Source organism: Molossus molossus, unplaced genomic scaffold, assembly GCF_014108415.1.
Source record: "Molossus molossus isolate mMolMol1 unplaced genomic scaffold, mMolMol1.p scaffold_m16_p_4, whole genome shotgun sequence".
NCBI lineage: Eukaryota > Metazoa > Chordata > Mammalia > Chiroptera > Molossidae > Molossus > Molossus molossus.
Genome location: NW_023425377.1, coordinates 33639784 through 33660606, shown reverse-complemented (window position 1 = coordinate 33660606; position 20823 = coordinate 33639784). Strand labels below are relative to the sequence as shown.

The 20823-nt window shown below is 48.8% G+C and overlaps 1 protein-coding gene across 1 annotated transcript in view; it reads left to right on the top strand.

Moving 5' to 3' along the window:
* Positions 1–203: 203 nt before the first annotated feature.
* PSD2 (pleckstrin and Sec7 domain containing 2) overlaps positions 204–20823 on the top strand; it is a 31404-nt gene continuing 10784 nt past the window's right edge. Inside the window, exons 1-6 of the mRNA XM_036241120.1 lie at positions 204–574; positions 3721–4173; positions 4577–4771; positions 6620–6700; positions 10174–10286; positions 11019–11077. Coding sequence (XP_036097013.1) covers positions 204–574; positions 3721–4173; positions 4577–4771; positions 6620–6700; positions 10174–10286; positions 11019–11077 — 1272 coding nt within the window. The remainder of the gene's footprint in view (positions 575–3720; positions 4174–4576; positions 4772–6619; positions 6701–10173; positions 10287–11018; positions 11078–20823) is intronic.

The window sequence follows — 20823 nt, the reverse complement described above, 5'->3', positions numbered from 1 at the left end:
CACCACGGTCTGAACCCAGACAACACTCAGGAGGTCCTGAGAAGGTCATCTCGGCTATCCTTCTGTCCCCAGGCAGGTTGCCTGGTGCTGGTTCCGCTGGGCTTTAAGACCATCCAGCACCTGCCTTGTCTGACTCGCCCCTTCATCTCTCCATCTGCTGCCAGGTCCAGTGGAGCCAGCGTGTGGCAGAAGCCGTGCCTGCCATGGATGAAAATAAGCTCCCATTTTTACTGCCTGGGGAAGATGGTGCCACCTGGGACCCGAGCCGGGAGCCTGAGGAGGAGCCCGGAGTCCAGAATGGAGTGAGAGATAGTGAGAACCTGAATAGTAGCCACAACAACCCAGGACATGAGATAAGGGGCACACTTGTGGACACTGAAGAGCCCACAAAGGGCCCGGACATGGCTCTCCATGGACTCAGCCTTGGTTTCTCCCTCACCAATGGTCTAACCCAGGGGCCAGACTCGAACATTCTTGAAGATTCTGCAGAGTCCAGGCCCTGGAGGGCTGGTGGGCTAGCAGAAGAAGATGCCTCCAGGAGCCCTTGTCCAGACACTGAGGACCCTCAGCTCGGGTAAGTGGGTGTCTCGGGATAGGGGCTCCCCACACTGGCTGCTCCATGCTATGTGGCCTGGGCCTAGCCACTTAGCTTCTCTGGTTCTTGTTTTTACCATCTATAAAATGGGAATTTCATGTCCCTATTTTGCCCAGCTTCTGAGTGTTTGGGGAAAATAGAGCCATGAGATTTCAAAGGCCAATAGGCCTATTGTGTCCCCCACTCTCAGTCCCCCAAACCACCATGGGCTATTTCTATGTGGGGCTGGAAGGCTATACTCCTCCCTCCAGCCCAGGCTGGACATCAGAGTTCCAAAATGCCTTGATGTGGAAGGTCATCTGGTCCATCCCTCTGCTTTTTGGAGATGAGGATCTCCCAATTCTGCAACTGACCTCAAGAGAGTAGACTTTGTGGGTTTCCCTGTCAGCTACTGCTGACCTAAGTGCCATCTGGAAGTTCTACCAGGAATCTTACTTCAGTCCTACTTATTGAAATTACAGCCACACTTCTATTATCCTCAGCAGGAGGAGAGACCCTGCATCTTGGAGGTGTCTTTTGGGCAAGAAGGGTGGGAATGGGCCAGGGGAATGTCTAGAAGACCTCAGGGTGGGCTGAGAAAGGAAGTATGGAAGTCTCAGTGTGCAGGTGTGTAGGAGGTGTATGAGCATGTGCATGAGGAATGTGCATGTGTGTGCCTGGTCTGTGCCTTAGTGTGTGCACAGGGCTGTGTAAGCATGCTGGTGCATAGGGTTGTGGGTGGAGGGTGTTTGTACATGCTTGGCCTGTGCATGTGTGGTTGCACATTTGGGCCTGCACATGGGTGTGTAGGGCTGAGTGTGCCTAGAACTCTGGGTAGGAATGTGGTAGGGGTGAGGCCCCTGTGTGTACTGGGTATGCTGTTACCATAACAGAATTTCCATCCATGCAGGTCCTAGGGTGTCAGCTGTCTAGCAGTGAGGTGTGGCAGGGGGATGAGGCTTCTGGGAGCACACTGTTTGCATTTAGGCACCACATTTATTTAGGAGACTGAAGGTGGGGCACATGGAGGTTTGGAGTTTGGGCTTATGGTCTTCAAGCCCCGCCAGAACCACCCATCAGTTCTGTTCAGGTACATGAGAGGGTGGGTAGGTGGGAGGACCATTCATGGCTCTGATAATAAGGTGAGAGGCCACCAAGGGCAGGCTCTGTATTGCTGCTCAGGTGTCTGCAGGACCCAGAGCAGGCCTGGCTGAGGTGCCTTTGCTGGGCAGATTTAGGTGTCTGTTCTGTGACTCATCTCTTTCCTTCCCTCCTACTGGAGCTCAGTAAGAGACCACTCCACCCCAGTCCCCTGCCAGGCATCCTGCCACCTTTCAGATTTCTGCACACTTCCCCTACTTTCCTCTCTGGCCCCTTAAAGGCTTAATGAGCCTGAAGCTTTAGTTCCTACTGGGAGTGGGGTGAAAGACAGCTTTTCTCCCCCTCAGGTCAGTATGTTTCTCCAGGAAACACACTGGGACCAAATCTTAGACACTGGGTAGGGGGGTGTTCTAGGAGGGGTTTGAGGGGAAGGGGCACTTCCAAGTTCTCCAAACACAGCTCAATCTCTGCTAGACAGCAGGGGCTGGGGCAGAAGCTGAGCTTAGCCAGATCCTCAGGGAAACAGAGGGGTGTGTTTTTTTGCAAGTGATGGTCTGTGATTTATGAAAAATGGGCTGGGCTCAGCCTGCTTCCTTCTTTGTCTCTCTGTTTCTTGCTGTCTCTGTGTTTCTGTCCATCTTTATCTTTCCTCAGCTCTGTTACTCTCAGTCTCTCCTATTTTATGTTTCCCGGTCTCTGTTTCTGATGCTCTCAGTATCTTTTTGTCTTTTTTTAAATTTTAAATTTTAAAAAGTAGAGAGAGTGGAAGGGAGGGAGGGAGTGGGGGGAGTGGGGAGAGAAATATCATGTGAGAGAGGCACATCGATTGGTTGCCTCTCACACGCTCCCTGATTGCAGGCTGGGTAGTGAACCTGCAACACAGGTATGTACCCTTGACTGGGAATTGAACCTGTGACACTTCGGTCCAAGGGCCGACGCTCTAATCACTGAGCAACATCTGCCAGGGCTCTTTTTGTCGTCTCTCTCTCTCTTCTTGTCTTTATTTTTGTCTCTTTCTTGTTTCTCTCTGAGTCTCCCTGTCCTTCAATCTCTGCCCTCTTCCTTCCCTGGCCTCCCTGCTCACCTGAGCATCATCTCTCCAGGATGGTTCATCTGTGTGTGATGCTTTGTTCTAGGTGCTGGGGCTGCATCAGTGAGCAGAACATACAAATATTCCTACTCTCATGGAGCTTATATTCTAGTCAGGAGACAGATAATAATTCATAAAATAATACATTGTATTAAAATATGTTAGAAAGGGGTAAGTGCTTTGGAAAAAATAAAGTAGGAAGGGGGGGCTGGGGTGTTTGGGGGCAGGTCCCAGTTATAAATGGGAAGCACAAAGGCTTCTTCTGGGGCAGCATGAAGCCCTGCAGGGCCTTAGGCAGTGTGTGGGCCATGGGGCTACAAGCCTCTGCTCATTCACCCAGTCACCATGCAACAAGGTGTGCTGAGTACCTACTATGTGCTGGGTGCTTCTGGCCTTGGGTGTTGGCTGGGGCACAGATGGTAAACAGGGGAACAACCAGAATACTACATCCTGAGAGGGGGTGGGAGGACATGAGGAGCTTCCCTGAAGATGGAGAATAATGAGGAGGGGTCAGTGAGGTGGGTGGTGTGGACCTGCCTCCCTCAGTCTCTCTGAGGAGGTGGCACTAAGGCAAAGCCTGAGAGCTGGAATGTGGTTGGCCGAGCTAAGAAACTCCCAGGCTACAGGCCAGCAAAATTATGACCTGCTGTGACTCTAGCTGTGATAGGGGGAGCAGCCCCATGGGCCAGGCTGGGAGAAGAGGACATATTCATTTACTGATGCCTGCTATGCACCAGGTGTGGATTAGGCACTGGGGGGCGGACCATGCCTGTCCTTTTCACTGCTGTACCCCAGTAACCAGCCAGCATCTGGAGAGTTGGCTGAAAAAATAAACAGAGCACAATCCATGCCTGTCCCCCATCCACAGGGAGCTCCCAGGCACAGATCAGTACAGTCCCAGCACCTGTAAAGGGGGCGCCCTTGCATGATGCTGACTGGTCCTTGCATCCTGCAGGCTGGGTGGCCCTGGAGAGCCAGATGTACGGGACGGCTTCAGTGCCACGTTTGAGAAGATTGTGGAGTCAGACCTGCTGCGGGGCACCCAGTACAGCAGCCTCGACTCCCTAGACGTGCTGAGCCTCACGGACGAGAGTGACAGCTGTGTCAGCTTCGAGGCCCCACTCACACCCCTCATCCAGCAGCGGGCCCGTGACAGCCCTGAGCCAGGGACTTCCTTGGGCATTGGGGACATGGAGCCCGAGGGGGACATGGGAGCAGCTGGCGGCGATGGGGAGCTGGGCAGCCCCCTGCGGCGCTCCATCTCCAGCAGCCGCTCAGAGAACGTCCTGAGCTGCCTGTCTCTCACAGCCGTGCCCAATGGCTTCCATGAAGATGGACCCCAGGGCCCAGGTGGGGATGAGGAGGAGGAAGAGGAGGAGGACACGGACAAGTTGCTGAATTCAGCCAGGTGAGGCAGTGCCAGGCTGGGAGCTGGGAGAACCATTGAGCAGTTGGGGAAACAGACCCAGAGAAGGCAAAGCAAGTGAGGGCAACCTGGTGCCCAGAGTGAACAACCCTCTCCAAGGTCATTGTGTCCTTCCTCTGCACCCAGACTTCCCAGCCCAGGCCTGAGTGTCCATTCTGCCTTTCTAGGCCTGTCTAGCCTGGTGGGCTCAGGGAGCTATGCTGTGGGTTTGTGGAGCAGCTAATGGTTTTACTTGAGGGGCTCTTTCAGAGTCTGACTTGCTCCTCTCCTGGAGCTTCTTCCCCTGCTCTGACCCTGTGTGGGTTTCAGAGGCCTGGGGAGGCCTTCCAGCCTCTCCCCAGGGCCTCTGAGCCCCTCCTCTCCCCGTCCCCCCTTTTCTCTGCAGTGACCCCAGCCTAAAGGATGGCCTGTCTGACTCGGACTCGGAGCTGAGCAGCTCGGAGGGGCTGGAGCCCGGCAGCACAGACACGCTGGCCAACGGGTGCCAGGGGGTGAGCGAAGCTGCTCGCCGGCTGGCTCGCCGCCTCTACCACCTCGAGGGCTTCCAGCGCTGTGACGTTGCCCGGCAGCTGGGCAAGAAGTGAGTTTTGTCTCCACACCCCCACCCCAGGCAAACCCAGTGTCTCCCCCAGCCTGAAAGGGGTGTAGGTGACTTCTGTTAGGGGTGTCTGGTGCTTGGGAGGCTCCCAGTAGTTCCTAAGAGCTCCTCCTCCTCCCGCCGTCCTCATTCCAGGATTTGCCCTATATCCATTTCCTTTCTGGGATGCCTGGGTGAGGGCCCACACTCTCAGGGAGGGGAGGAGGTGGCCGGGTGGCCCCTCGGGGCTGGGGGAGTGGGGTGTGGCATGTGGCTATAGGGCCACTGTGGATGGTAGTAAGGACGGAGCATCTGGGTGGGGCTCGTGGCCTCCCTGATGGGGGCAGAGGGAGGAGAATCTGGGCCTGGGCTGGGAGGGCCTGGGACCCAGGAGCTGGGGAAGGGGTTCCTGGTCCTCATGAAGCCCCATTCACTGTCTATTGGAAATGGCTAAAGGGGCCGAAGCCACCAAAGCACAGCCCTGACCTTTGGACTAGGGGAAAGGAATCAGGCAGAGGGAGTCTGGAACGGGGTGGGGGCAGGTGGGGCCTGTGAGGCCCAGGAAATCGCTGGCTCATGCTGAGCACGTCTGGCCAGCAGCATGCCCCCCTGCCTTCACGCCTCCTCCGGAGTGCCTCCCAGCACCCCTTTAAGGCTCTGAGATGTGCAGAGGCAAGCCTAGGTCACACGGCCAACGGGACAGTTCAGACCCTAGACACACAAGGGTGAGCTACTGGGGGCTTAGGCCACAGGGAGGCACTCAGTTTGGCTCTGCCCCTGGATCCCTCTCTTCTCCCTCCTTCCAGCTTCTTCCACTTTCCACAGCCTCAACATGGCTCCTGCCCTTGTCCTCAGCCCCAGTTCAGAAATCACAACCACTGGCCCTGGGCTGTGATCCGCCCCCTCCCACCCCCAGTGACACCCTTCAGAAGCCTTTATTATGGTTGATCCTCATCCTCCCTTGTCTTTTCAATCCCTCCCTTTGTAAGAGTTTTCCCATAAATGTGTAATTGTGCTTAAGTCTTTCCCAACCGAAAACGAAAATCCTTCATCAACTGGTCTTCCTTCCCCTGCTTCTTTAGAGCCAAAATTCTTGGGATTTTGTGCTCTGGGTGGCCTATCCCCAACAATCAGACAGTCCTGCCATGTATATGTTGAAGAAACGGAGCCATTTACCAGCTATGGGCTGATGACTCTGTACATCCTTTCCTACCTGTTGTCCTGAGCGTTGGATGTCTTCCCCAGGGGCCACCTATGTCATGTCCCACACCTGTTTCATCCCCCTATCCTGTGGATTCTGCCTCTGAAATCTCTCTCCTCCTCCCCCTTCCTTTTCTTTCCTGGGCGGCTATTGCAGCCCCACAGTGGGTCTCCACTCAGCAGGTAGGTGTTCCAAATACAAATCTGACCATTTCACCCCACCTCGCAACCCCCGCATCAGCCCTCAGAATCAAGTCCCGATCTGATCCTTCCCTCGGTCCTCAGGCCCTGTTCCCTGCCTCCCTCCTGTTGCCTCCCTTCCTGCTCTCTGGCTCTGGCCACATGGCCCTGCTAGCAGCGTCTTGGACATGTTGTGCAGTCTATTGGGGACACACTGTCATCTCCCCCTACTCTCTTCACCTGGCTGGCTCTTACTTCCTATAGGTGTTGCCCAAGACATCACCTCCTCTAGGAAGCCTTCCTGACCCCCAGCTCAAGGTTGGACTCAGAGCCTGACTGGCCAGCAGGGAAGGCAGCCTAGTGGCCAGCAGGTCTGGGTGGATGGGTCAGGGTACGAGGGTATCACTGCCCATGTACCCCCCATTGTTTGCTGTGCCCTGCTTCTCATGGACACCTATGCTCTCCTGGCAGCAACGAGTTCAGCAGGCTGGTGGCCGGGGAGTACCTCAGCTTCTTCGACTTCTCGGGCCTCACTCTGGACAGAGCGCTCAGGTCAGTGGGGCTGGGATGGGGCAGTGCCCACAGGTGGTGCAGGCTGCACATCTGGATTCTCACGCCAGCTCTGTTATAAACGTGGCCCCTCTGGGAGGCTGGGGAAGGGGCCAGCAGGGCAGCAGCCTTCTAGCAACTCAGGGAGTGCCCGCTATGTGGTGGGTGCTGGCCTGTGAAGGTGGGACTGTGCCGTGACTCAGGAGAGCAAAGACGGCAACACCCCTACTCTCTTCCGACTTTCCCACAGTTGTTGAGGGAGATTTGATCCCAGGTCCCATTGGTGCTTGGAACCGGGGAGTAGTCCTCAGAAGGGCCCAGAGTGGGAGGACGCAGCCCGGAGTCTGGCAGGCCTGGTGGCCAAGCCAGCATGGTGACACCAGGCCAGAGCCCTCTGGGCAGGGGCAGCAGTCTCTGAGCTAAAGGCTGGGTGGTCCTTGCATATTAGACCTTCTCATCCCCTGTGTCTCTTACACTTTAGCTGAGCTATTTTCTATTGCCCTGCTTACAGCTCACTTACTCTTCTTCTGTGTCGAACAGGGTGTCAACCCATTTATTGAGTTTTTACTTTCTATTATTCTATTTTTCAGTTCCAGAATTTTCATTTTATTAAAAATATTTCTTATAGATTGGAATTCTCTGGGGGATTCCCCATCTTTTCAGTTGTTTTCTCCATTCCCTCCCTCTTTTCTTGACATACTAGTCATGGTTATTTCAAAGTCCCTGTCTGCTCATCCCAATGTCTGTATCATCTGTATCTGTTCTAGTGTCTATTTCTTCCCTTTTGACCCCATCAAAGGGGCCTCTCTGTCTGCTCAGTAACATTTTAATTAGGTGCCGCGCATGTTGTATAGAATTATAGCTGCTCTAGATCACTCTCTCTGCACCTCCCCAGAGGTCTGCCTGTCCTTTGCTAGGCAGTTAGAGGGAGGCAGGGCACAGTTCGAATCCAACCAAGGCTGGGCGAAGGAGAGGTTTAGGGTTCACTCCATCCCAGGGGGCAGGTCCCGTCTGGCTTTCCACAGGGAGCCTGGTGTATTCATGGGGCCCTCTCCTTTTGGTGGGTCATGAATCCTGATTTTTCTCCTCAGTGTGGCGAGACTATCAAAAAACCAAACCCCTCTGCTTCTGGGAGGCTTCCTGGCCCACCCATGTCAGAATTTGGCAAATCTCTCAAAGGAAAACTGGCTGTGTATTTACAGCCTCCACAGTCTCTGGATTTATCTCTTAAGCTCTGTGAAGCCACCAAAAGTTCTGCCTCTTGCCTGTGCCCAGGGAACAAGCAGCTGCAGACCAGCCCCCTCTGCTCTCCAGAATCTGGGCCTTTCGGTCTTTGTCGTCTTAGCGGTTTCTGATAGCACAAGAGAGATGTGTTCTGCCTGGCTGTCCCCATTGTTCTCAGAGGACATGTTGGTTTGCTGCTGTAGCCTGAGCTGAGGCCGACGTTTGCACTGGAAGGAGGAGGATTGGTTGGGGAAGGTGTTTGGTGGGTCAGCTCATGATCAGAGTCTGGGCACTGGGCTGTAGTACCTTGTATATCAGCCCAATAGATTGAGGCTATCCTGCACAGGCACTGGGGAGCCACAGCAGGTGCTGGGTATAAAGTAGGATTTGGGAGGCAGTGCTAAGAGCAGCATGCTGGCAGCTCTTGATCCAGAGGTGTCAGGCATCTGAAGAGGGCCAGGTGGGAGAAGATAAGGCCTGAGTTTGGTGGCAGCTGTGCTGGGTTGGGGCTCAGTGAAGACCCCCAGGGAAGGGGAGTTTCAGCTGGGGAGTAGGAGCTGGGATGGAGGGCTCATCAGTAGGACAGGCTAAGTCTGGGATAGGGATGGGTTTTAGAAAGTCCTGGTGGAGCCCTGGCCGGTTTGGCTCAGTGGTTGGAGCGTTGGCCTGTGGACCAGAGAGTCCCGGGTTCAGTTCCCACTAGGGGCACATATAAAAAAGAAGAAGAAGAAGAAGAAAAGAAAGTCCTGGTGGAGTGTGAGAAGAGGGAGGGGACAGACAGAGCTGGGGGCCAGCTGAGAGGAAGAGAACAGGGAGCGGGAGAGAGAGGAAGAGGAGGAAAACTGGATGGCAGATAGAGTGGTTTTGTACAGCAGTTGATTGATTGGGATCAAACTGTGGTCAGCAGTTTTATTTATTTATTTATTTATTTTATCCTTACCTGAGGACATTTTTCGTTCAGATAGAGTGGGGGTGGGGGGGGAGAAACATCAACATGAAAGGGACACATCCAGTGGCTGCCACCCACACGACCCAACCAGGGCCGGGGACAAACTGCAACCGAGATTCGTGCCCTTAGCAGGAATCGAACTTGGGTCTCTCTGGACCGAAGGCTGACGCTCTAACCGCTGAGCCAAACTGGCCAGGGCGTGGTCGGCAGTTTTAGATGCCTTAGGAAGCCTCAGAGGGTAAGGACTGGCCAAGTGGGGCTCTTACGTCCCAGGGTACCTTAGAAGCAGCATGAGAGAGGATAAAGCACACTGGGCACTACAGGAACCAAATGCAAAATTAGGAAGGTATTAGCTTCACGAACCCAGGACAGATAGAGACCCAAACTGTCTCAGCTTGCAATTTCCCCCAGGTGAGGGACCCGGCCCCATCTTCCAGTCCGTCTGGTTTGGGGATTAGATGCCAGGGCACCTGAGAGCTGATGACCTTTGAACCGGGCGGAGTTGCCCAGCAGGGGAGGGAAGGCCTTCCAGGCAGGGCCCAGCCTCTCAGCACCGGAAGTGCCTGTCCTGTCCAGGATGTGAATGCCATGTGCGGAGGCAGCAGGTGGGGCAGTCAGGAAGGCCAGGATGTGAGGTGCTTGGACATTCTTTTGAGGGCTCTGGGGAGCCAGTGAGGAATTTTCAGCAGGGGAGAGCCTGGGCCGCATGTGTGTTTAGGAAGAGCAGCCGGTGTCTGCGGGGAGGATGTGTGGGGCTGTGCAGCGTGTCTGGAGGCCCTTGCAGGTGTCCTGGGCGCAGAGGAGGCCAGAGGAGGAGAGAAAGGGTTGAGATTGGGGGTGAAGATAACTTGGTGACAGCTCAGACTTGGGGTGGGAGAAGTGAGGGAGGACAGGTTGGGCCTGGGGCTCGGCTGGTGGCACAGAGTGAAGAGTGGGTGTGACTGAGGCAGTGCGGTCCGAGGGGAAGGTGTGGTCAGTCTGGGCCCAGGCACAGAGGAGGGAGCAAGAAATGAGCATTTCTTCCAAAGAGAAGCTGATGCTGGCACTGAGGTGTCCCTCTCAATCTGTCCCCTGCCTACTACCAGAAGGGCCCGGGAGGGTGATGAGGGCTGAAACTCCAGAAGCTGTCCTGGTGTCCAGGGTGTCTCCCTGGGCTCAAATACTGGGGCACTAGGGCATCGGCCCCCTTGGGCAGATATGTGTGTGTATGTGTGTGGTGTGTTGGGGGTTCCTACCTTGGACGAGGGCCCAGACTGACTCAGGGGCTCTGGGAGGCCCTCAGCATCCTTGAATTGCCCCCCAGAACTTTCCTGAAGGCCTTCCCACTGATGGGGGAGACACAGGAGCGAGAACGGGTCCTTACTCACTTCTCCCGCCGATACTGCCAGTGCAACCCTGATGACAGCACCTCAGAAGGTATGGCCACCTGCCCCCCCCCGCCTGTCCCCCCCCCCCCCCCGCCAGGCCTGGCTTCCTCCTGCCCCTGGTCCGCCTGCCATGTCTGTCCTGCTCAATAAACATCGAGTGAATAAATTATAGCACACGAATGGGCACTGCCTGCTGGGCAAGAGACGTCCAAATGTCTTGCCCATTGTCATTTCCCAGGCCTGAGAACTCTCCACCCTAGAGATTCAGTCCTTTGGGTCTTTATTCTCCCTGGTCTCCTGTTGCAATGCTGATTCTCAGTGTGGTGGGAGTCCTGATGTGGGGGTCTGGGTTGTGGTCCTCGTACGGGCCGGACCTGCCCTAAGGATGGACCTGAGTTCCAAAAACTGGGGGAGTAGGTCAGTTATTGGAAGAGACACAGGCCATGGCAGAGACATGGCTTGCGAACCAGACCTATTCCTGGGTCTGAGGTTCAAGGTGAGTTTGGCCACAAGAGGCAGGAGTTGGGGCTAGAGCAGGCCCAGTGTGGTCAAGTCTCCTCTGAGAGAGGGGTTGGCCCTGACCTTGGGCAGGCAGATGACTCTAGTGCTGCAGTGGGGGTAGGGCAGGGAGCACCATGCTGGCCCTGGGCCCTGAGATGCATTTAGCAGGTGGCTGGCCTCTTCCAGACTCTAAGACCTTCAGGCTGGCTCTGTCAGGGGGGTGACTGGGGGTGGGAATGAGAGGGTTCTTACTCTGAGGATGCCACCATCTCTGATTCAGATGGGATCCACACGCTCACCTGTGCCCTGATGCTGCTTAACACGGACCTGCACGGACATGTGAGTTGGGGAGGTAGGGAGGGGGAATGTCCTCTCACTGACTCACCCTGGTTACCTGGGGGCCAGCCCTTTCTCCAGTCCCTTTCCTGAGACCTCCTGCGTGTTTCTTTTAGCAGACCTGAGACTGGGCGTTGCAGCCTCTAGCCATGGCCCTGCCCTAGTTTATCCACCCGAGAGGTGCCTCGGTCCCGCCCAAGCAGGCGGTGAGAACAGCTGAGGCACACAGGAGTTTGGAACATGCTAAATAAGATGTGTGACCCTGGCTGTGTCCAAGCCAGACATTGCTAAAAGATCACATGCTCTTCCTACCCCATGTCCTGCAAGCCCGAATGTGGCCCCATGGAAGTGCCACACCCCTGCCAGTCAAATGGCAGTTTCCCCTCAAGGGGCATTCTCGCCACGCTGCCCCCCATTAGGCAGACAGTGAAGTGACAGGTGGGCGCCCTGGTGGGCTGTGAGGCTGTGTCTGGTCTGGGCCCTGGGCTTTCTCAATGCTGCTCTGACTCAATAACTCCTTTTTCCTTCGTCTGCTCCGGGGACCCCTCTTTGGGCTCTCTTGCCCTCCCTCAGGTGGTAAGTGTAGCTGCTGCTGTGCATGCCCCTTGAGCCTAGACCCTCATTTCCATGTTCCCTTCCATGTCCCCCGTCACTGTGTCTGGCCCCACCAATCACTGTCCTATCATTGCTTACCCAGCTCAGAGCCCCCTGTTGGGCTGGGGATATTTTAGTGACTCATGGGGACAACAGGCCAGCATGTCTGGTTCCAGGGTTGACCCCGAAAGTCCAGGGCACATAGCATGGAAGAAAGAACTGGGACAGATCCGACTTCAGATCCTACTCTTGCCTCCACGTGGTGGCTCTGGGACCCTGGACAGGACACTGGCCCTCTCTGGGTCTCAGGTTCTGCATCTGTGAGGTGGGAGTATTGATTTTCCCACATCATCCTGGGAGGGCTGAGAGGTAATAGACACAACACCAAGTGTCAAGGTCTGGTGCCTAGTAAGGATTTAATTAGGAATAATATTGTTATGTAAGAATAACAATAGTATTCATTGTTACTATTAGCATTTAAATGATAGAGAACCCGAAGGCCCAGACTGCAGATTTCTGCAGAGTTAAAAATGTAAAGGCCACAGTCCAGTGGCAGCCTGAGTGGGCAAGGGCACACTGGGGCATCTGGCCTGGGGAGGTGAGAGCCTCGGTGGCCTTGGTAGGAAGAGTAGTCATGTGACAACTTCGGTTATGTGCACCTGGGCCCTGGCCTGAGAGCGGGTACGAGGGAAGATGTGTGTATTCCGTGGGAGTGTCACCAGAGCTAACACCTATTAACCAGCTACTGTTCCCCCAAGACCAGCTCACTCTGTTTTTGGAGAACGGGTATTGCCAGCACACCTTAAAAGGAACGTTAAACACACCCCACCTACCCTTGGTTGGGCCTGAGAGCAACCTCAGGACCCAGTCACTGCTGTGCCAAGCCCTGGATGCCCCTTTCCATGGCCCAGAGCTGCTAAGGGGAGCAGCAGCCACTAGTCAATGAGCCCCTGGGTCGATAATACCCCTGAGCTTGGTGGGCTTAGCTGTCCATTTCCCCACATCAATGGCCTAGCTGAAGAGGAACATCAGCACCTTCGTAGATCAGAGGTGGGTGGGGCAGGGTTGTTCAGATTAGTAGCCAAGAGGCTTTGAGGCAGTATCGCTCAACACCAAGAGCAAGGGTCTTGGGTTTCCCCACACACAGCTGTGTGGCCTGGGCAAATCACTTAACTCTAAACCTCAGTTACCCCACTGTAAATTCCCCACGAGGCTTAAGGAGACAGGGCTAGTATAGCCTACGGTTTGGTTGTTGCAGTTACTGTGAACTCTCCAAAGGATCCCCAAGGAAGCGGTGTTCCCTGCTTTGAGCCTTTCCCCTCTCTCCTCACCGGGCTGGCTGCAGCTCCTCAAATAGCCCAGGCCTTGGGATGGGCACGTGGCCAGGCTGGCCATAACTCTTCTGCTGGGACACGGAGGCTGGGGAGGGTCTGAGGGTCAGGGGCAGGCTGGGAGGCTCTGTTCATCCAAATGGGGTGAGGTGGGGAGAGAGGAGCTGGGAACTTGGAGGTCTCAATTCATTTCCCTCCCTTTGGCTTTGGAATGATCTGGTATTTATTTATTTATTTTAATTTTCTGCATACCTGTCTTTTTGCCCTGTTGTTGTTATTCTATTTTAAATCAGATAACTTACTTGGTATGATTTCACATCTTTGTAATTTGTTGTCTTGCTTCTCAGTCCAGAGAGAGATCAGTTCTAGTAGCTGTTTCATGTGGATTTGAAAAGAAAGTGTATTCTGCGGTTGTTGGTTGTAATGTCCTATATGTATCGATAAGGTCAAGTCTTTTTTCATTGTGTTGTAAAAATCTTGTGTCTCCTCAGTGATTTTTAAATTGTGGTAAAATACCATAAAATTTGCCATTTTAACCATTTTAAAGTATACAATTCAATGGAATTTAGCACATTCACATGATGTGCGAACATTACAGCTCTTTAATTCTAGCAATTTTTCATCACCCCAAAAGGAAGCCCTGTGTCTATCAGCAGTCACCCCCATTCTCTCCCCCCTCCACTCCCTGGCAACCACTAATCTGCTTTCTGTCGCTAGGGATCTGCCTATTCCAGACATCCCATGTAAATGGAATCATCCAATATGCAGCTTTTGTGTCTGGCCTCTTTTAGTTAGCATAATGTTTTCAAGGTTATAAGAAAGAGTTCTGGAGATTATTTGCACAACAATATAAATAGCCTTCACACTACTAAACTGAATACTTAAAAATAATTAAAATGGTAAATTTTGCCCCGGCCAGGTGGTTCATTTGGTTGGAGTGTTGTCTTGTGCACCAAAAGGGTTGCCGTTTGATCCCCGGTTGGGGCACATATCTAGGCTGCTCTCTCACATAGATGTTTCTCTCTCTCTCTCTCAAACCAATAAACATATCCTTGGGTGAGGATTAAAGAAAAACAAACCATGATCATCATCTCTATTAATCAAGGAAATATAAATTAAAGTAATAATAAGCCAAACAAAAGGTAAATTTTATGTTGGGGGTATTTTTATGTTTTATAAATTTTGTTATAGCATGCATATTGGTGGTTCATTTCTTTTAATGGTTGAATAATATTCCATTGCAAGGATGTACCACATTTTGTTTATCCACTCATCTGTTGCCTGATATTTGGGTTGTTTCAATTTTTTGGCTCTTATGAATAGTGTTATGAACATTTATGTACAAGTTTTTGTTTGAACACTGGTTTTCAATTCCTGGAATACACTAGCTGGGTCAAATAGCAATTCAATGTTTAACTTTTTTATGAACGGTGAAACTGTTTTTTATAGTGGCTGAACCATTTTAAATTCCCACCAGGAATATATGAGAGTTTCAATTTCTCTATATTCTCACTAACACTTATCTACCCCTCACCCCACTTAAAACAATTATTGCTGTCCTAGTGGGTGGGTTTTGGTTTTGATTTGCATTTCCCTAGTGACGAAGGATGCTGATGTTGAGCATCATTTTATGTGCTAGGTGGCAATTTGTGTATCTTCTTTGGGGCAATGTGTGTGTCTTCTTTGGGGCAATGCCTATTCCAAGTCTTTGCCTTTAAAAAAATTATTTAAAAAATCGTGGTAAAATATACCCATAACATAAAATTTACCATTTTAACCATTGTGAAGTGTATAATTCAGTAGTGTTAAGGCTATTTACATGGTGCAAACAATCTCCAGAACTCTTATTTTCCCAAACTGAAACTCTATACCCATTAAACAACTCCTCATTTACACCTCCCCAACCCCTGGCAACCACCATTCGATTTTCTGTCTCTATGAATTTGACTACTTCAGATATCTCTTGTAAGAGAAATCAAACAGAATTTGTGTTTTTGTGACTAGCTATGTCACTTAGCACAATGTCCTCAAGGTTTATCCATGTTGTAGCTTATGTCAGAATTTTCTTCCTTTTTCTTTAAAAAAAAAAAAATGTTTTTATTGAATTTTAGAGCGAGAGGGAGAGAGGGATAGAAACATTGATAAGAAAAACACATTGATTGGCTGCCTCCTGCACACCCACAATGAGGATCACAACCCAGACATGTGCCACAACCGGGAATTGAACCAGCGACCTCTTAGTCCATGGGTTGATGCTCAACCACTTAGCCACACTGGTTGGGCAGAATTTTCTTCCTTTTTTAAAAAAAATCTTCACCTGAGGATATTTTTCCATTTATTATCAGATAGGGTGGGAGGGAAGGGGAGAGAGAGAGAGGGAGAGAAGAAACATCGATGTGTGAGAGAGACACATAGATTGGTTGCTTCCTGAACAACCCTGACTGGGGCCAGGGATTGAACCTGCAACTGAGGTACATACCCTTGCCTGGGAATCGAACCCGTGACTCTTCGGTCTGCGGGCTGACACTCTAACCACTGAGCCAAACTGGCCAGGGCCCTTTTGCCCACTTTTAATTGGGTTGTCTTTTTGTTGTTGAATTGTAAGAGTTCTTTATATATTCTAGATACTAGACCCTTATCAGACATATGGTTTGCAGTTCCCCCCATTCTACGGGTTGTCCTTTTACTCTTTTGAAGCACAACATTTAAATTTTTTTATGAAGTCCAATTTATCTATCTTTTCTTCTGTTGCTTGCTTTTGACATGTTTGAGTAACCATTGATCTTGAAGATATACCCTGTGTTATAGGTTTAACTCTTCCATTTATATCTTTGATCCATTTTGAGTTAATTTTTGTATATAGTGTGAGGTAAGGGTCCAACTTCATTCTTTTGCTTGTGGATATCCAATTGTTCCAGCACCATTTGTTGAAGAGGCTGTTCTTTCCCCGTTGGATAGTCTTGGCATACTTGTCAAAACCAATTTACCATAGATGAATAGGTTTATTAATGGACTGTAAATTCTGTTCTCTTGATCTATATGTCTACTGTTATGCCTTTGCCCTACTGTTTGATTACTCTAGCTTTGTAGTCAGTTTTAAAATCAGGAAGTGTGAATCTTTCAAATTTGTTCTTCTTTTCCAAGATGATTTTGGGATCCCTTGCAATTCTATATGAATTTGAGGATAAGCTCTTATATTTCTGCAGAAAAGGCCACTGGAATTTTGATAGGGATTGCATTAAATCTATATGTCAGTTTGGGGCATTTTATGGTCTTAACTTTAAGAAGTCTTCCAATCTATGATCACAGGATGTCTTTCTTTTTATTTAGATCTTTAATTTCTTTCAGCAATCATTTTGTAGCTTTTAGTGTACAAATCGTTCACCTCCTTGGTTAAATGTATCCTTAAGTATTTAATTTAATTTATTTAAATCCTCACCCGAGGACATTTTTCCATTTATCATCAGATAGAGTGGGAGGGAGGGAGGGAGGGAGAGAGAGAGAGAGAAAGAGAGAGAAACATCGATGTGAGAGAGACATTGACTGGTTGTCTCCCACATGACCCAACCAGGGCTGGGGACAAACCACAATCGAGGTACATGCCCTTGACTGGAATCAAACCCGCAACTCATTGGTTCGTGGACCAATGCTCCAACTGCTGAGCCAAACTGGCCAGGACAGTATTTTATTCTATTATAAATAGAATTGTTTTCTTTCACTTGATGATTGTTCATTACTACTAACATAGAAATATAAGTTATTTTTGTATGTTGGTCTTGTATCCTGCAACTTTGATGAATTTGTTTATTAGCTCTAATAATTTTTCTTTAGATTCTTTAGGATTTTCTCTATATAAGAACCCATTATCCGTAAATGGGGATTTATTTATTTACTATTTATTTTAGATAGAGTGGGAGGGAAGAAGGGAGAGAGAGACACATCATGTGAGAGATACACATTGATTGGTTGCTTCCCATACAACCCTGACCAGGACCTGCAACTGAGATACATGCCCTTGACCAGGAATCGAACCCGAGACTCTTTGGTCTGCCAGCCAATGCTCTAACAGTAACTGCTGAGCCAAACTAGCCAGGGCAGAGATAGATTTATTTATTTATTTATTTATTTATTTATTTATTTATTCCCAATTGCTCTGGCTAGAACTTCCAGTACAGCGTTGAATAGAAATGGGAAAATGAGTATCCTGCCTTGTTTCTGATCTTAGGGGAAAACCTTTCAGTTTTTTTACCTTGAGTATGAGAGTTAGCTGTGGGTTCTTCATACATGCCCTTTATCATGTTGAGGAAGTTTTCTTCTATCACTAGTTTGTTGAGTGTTTTTATCATAAATTGAACTTTGTCAAATGCTTTTTCTGCATCAGTTGAGATGCTCATGTGTTTCCCCCTCCATTCTATTAATTCAGTGTGTTACATTCACAGGTTTTTGTACCTTGAACCACACTTACATTCCTGGGATATATTTCACTTGGTCATGGTATATAATCCTTTTAATATGCCACTAGATTCTGTTTGCTGGTATTTTGTTGAGGACTTTTGCATTGAGATTCATAAGAGATATTGTTCTGTAGTTTTCTTTTCTTGTGATGTCTTTGTCATGTTTTAGTATCAGGCCTTATAGAAGAGTTAGGAAGTGTTCCTTTCTCTTCAATTTTTTGGGAGAGTTTGAGAAGTATTGGTGTTAATTTTTCTTTATTTTTTTTATTTTTTTATTTTTTTAATCCTCACCCGAGGATATTTTTCCATTTTTTGTACAGATAGAGTGGGAGGGAGAGAGAGGAAGGAGAGAGAGGGAGAAACATCGACGTGAAGGGACACATCGAGTGGCTGCCACCCACACGACCAACCAGGGCCGGGGACAAACTGCAACCGAAGCACGTGCCCTTAGCGGGAACCGAACCCGGGTCTCTCCAGACCGCAGGCCGACGCTCTAACCGCTGAGCCAAACTGGCCAGGGCTTAATTTTTCTTTAAATGTTTGGTAAAATTCACAAGTGAAGTCATCTGGTCCTGGGCTTTTCTTTGTTGGGAGTTTTTTGATTACTGATTCAGTCTCTTTATTTGTTATAAGTCTTCTCAGATTTTCTATTTCTTCTTGAGCCAGTTTTGGTAGTTTGTGTGTTTGTAGGAAGTTGTCCATTTCATCTAGGTTATCTAATTTATTGGCATTAATTAATTGTTAACTAATTAATTGTTTAGTAATCTTGTTCTTCTTGTTACTGAGAGAGTAGTGCTAAAATCTCAACTGCCCTGGCTGGTGTGGCTCAGTTGGTTGGAGCATTGTCCTGTAGAGCTAAAGGTTGTGGTTTTGATTCCTGGTCGGGGCACTTGCCTGCACTGTGGGTTCCATACCTGATCGGGGTGTGTGTGGGAGGCAGCTGATTGATGTTTCTCTCTCACATCAATGTTTCTCTCTCTCTAAAAATCAATAAGCATGTCCTTGGGTGAGGATAAAAAGAAATCTCCAACCAAGATTATGAATATATCTTTCTCCTTTTGATTATATAAATTTTTCTCTTTTATTTTTTTTGAGACTATTATTAGTTTCATACAATTTTTTTTAACATGTTCTTTTTTTTGGGGGGGGGGTTAATCCTCACCTGAGGATATTTTTCCATTGATTTTTAGACAGAGTGGAAGGGAGGGAGGGGAGAAAGAGAGAAGAATCAATGTGAGAGAGACACATAAACTGGCTGCCTCCCACACAACCCCCACTGGGGCCAGGGATCAAACCTGCAACTTAGGTACACATCCTTGACTGGGAATCGAACCCATGACCTTTTGGTCAGCAGGCCGACACTCTAACTGCTGAACCAAACTGACCAGGGCATTTTCATACAAATTTAAGATGCTTATATCTTCTAGTAGATGGTTCCTTTTATCATTATTGTCTCTTTATTTCTAATAATGTTTCTTGTCTTCAAGTCTATTTTGTCAGATTTTAGTATGGTTATACTGATGTTCATTTGTTAGTGTTTGCATTTATATATTTTCCCATCCTTTGCTTGCAAGATTTCTTTTTCCTTACATTTAAGATGCATCTCTTGTATCTTATACTTCAAAATAAATCAAGTCTGATAATATTTGCCTCTTAGTTTGACCATGTAATGAATTATTAATATATTTAAACATACCAGGTTACTATATTTTTTTACTTTGACATCTGTTCTATGTTTCTTTTTCTCTTTCTTATCTACTTTTGGATTATTTAAGTATTTTTTGGAATTATGTTAGCTTGTTAGTTGTGCATTCTTTTAGAATTCTTTTTGTGGTTTGCAATATGTCTTCTTTTAAAAATGTTTTTATTGATTTTGAGAGAGAGAGAGAGAGAAACATTGATCGGTTGCCTCCCATATGCACTGTGCCCTGACTGGGAATTGAGCTGGAGACCTTTGGTGCATGGGAGAATGCTCAAACAACTGAGCCACACTGGCCAGAGCACAGTATGAATTCTTGACTTACTAAAGTACTCTTACGAAGTCCTGGGTAACAAAATAACCTTATAGCACTTTCACTCCATGTATTGCCCTCTCAACTTATATACTACTGGTATTATGCTTTTCTTTATTTATTTAATTTTATTGTTGACTGGTATCGTGCTTTTAACTATTATATATCTCTCTATATTTTATTCCCCAGAAAACTTTATTATTATTGCTCTACACAATCAATATTCTTTTAGATTTGGCCACCCTTTTTCTCTGTATTGATTTTTCTTTTTAGAGAGCAAGCTAGAAACATTTTAGAGAGGGATAGAAACATCGATGAGAGAGAACATCGATTGGCCGCCTCCTGCATGCCCCCCACTGGGGATCGAGCCCACAGCCCGGGCACGTGCCCTGACCAGGAATCTCTCTGGTGGCCTCTTGGTACATGGGTTGATGCTCAACCACTGAGCCACACCAGAGGGGCAGGCCCCTCTTTTTGTTCTTCATTTCTTTCTGCCTCTTCGTGCTTCCGTCTGGAACAATTTTCCTTCTGTCTTAAGAACTATCTTTAGTATTTCTTTTCTTAATTTCAATTTTTTTTGAAGGATGACTGGGGTATTTCCCAGGGCCCCTTGTCCTTGGTGGGTCCTGAATTCCAATTTTTGTTTTCTAGTCCTATAGGACCACTCAGTTGCCTTTTGACTACTGCTTGTGAATTCGCAGGTGCCTCAAGGATGAAAGCTGCTCCTTGTTGAGCTTACCTCTCTGTAGTTCCCTTCCTTTACCCTTCAGGTCCTCACTACCTTTATATCTCTTCCAATGCCTTCACCCAAATGTTCTATTAATATTTCGACCAGAAGTTGTTTCTTCTGAGAGGGTTCATCTGCATCAAGAGAGTCTGTTGTTACGAGGATGGAAGGCTTGTCTGGTTATTTTTCGATTTTGCACTCCTGACTGCTGGGGAGTGTACAGTGTGTGTGGAACTCAGACAATATTATCAATATTGTCTTCATACTTCTCTACTATGAATGCAGATATAAATGGCTATATATGCACACACATACCTACAAACATGTACATATAAAATATACACACAAACATATGAAACACACTTTGTCAAGGCACACACAGGATCTTTTCTCCTTAAGCCTTTGGAAAAGGTATAGAAAATTATTGCTTGTCAGCTACTTATAAAGCCTTATATCGTTGCTTTCTGAATTATTATCTGTGGTGTATGAGTGTCCCACATGATGTTAATAGATTATCTTTGTTAAAATGGTGCCAAGGTCAATAAATTTGGGAAATTGTCCATAGAATCTTCCCCTTAGAGACATCCAACACATTTAAGCATGTTACCTGGCCAGTTTGGCTCAGCGGTTA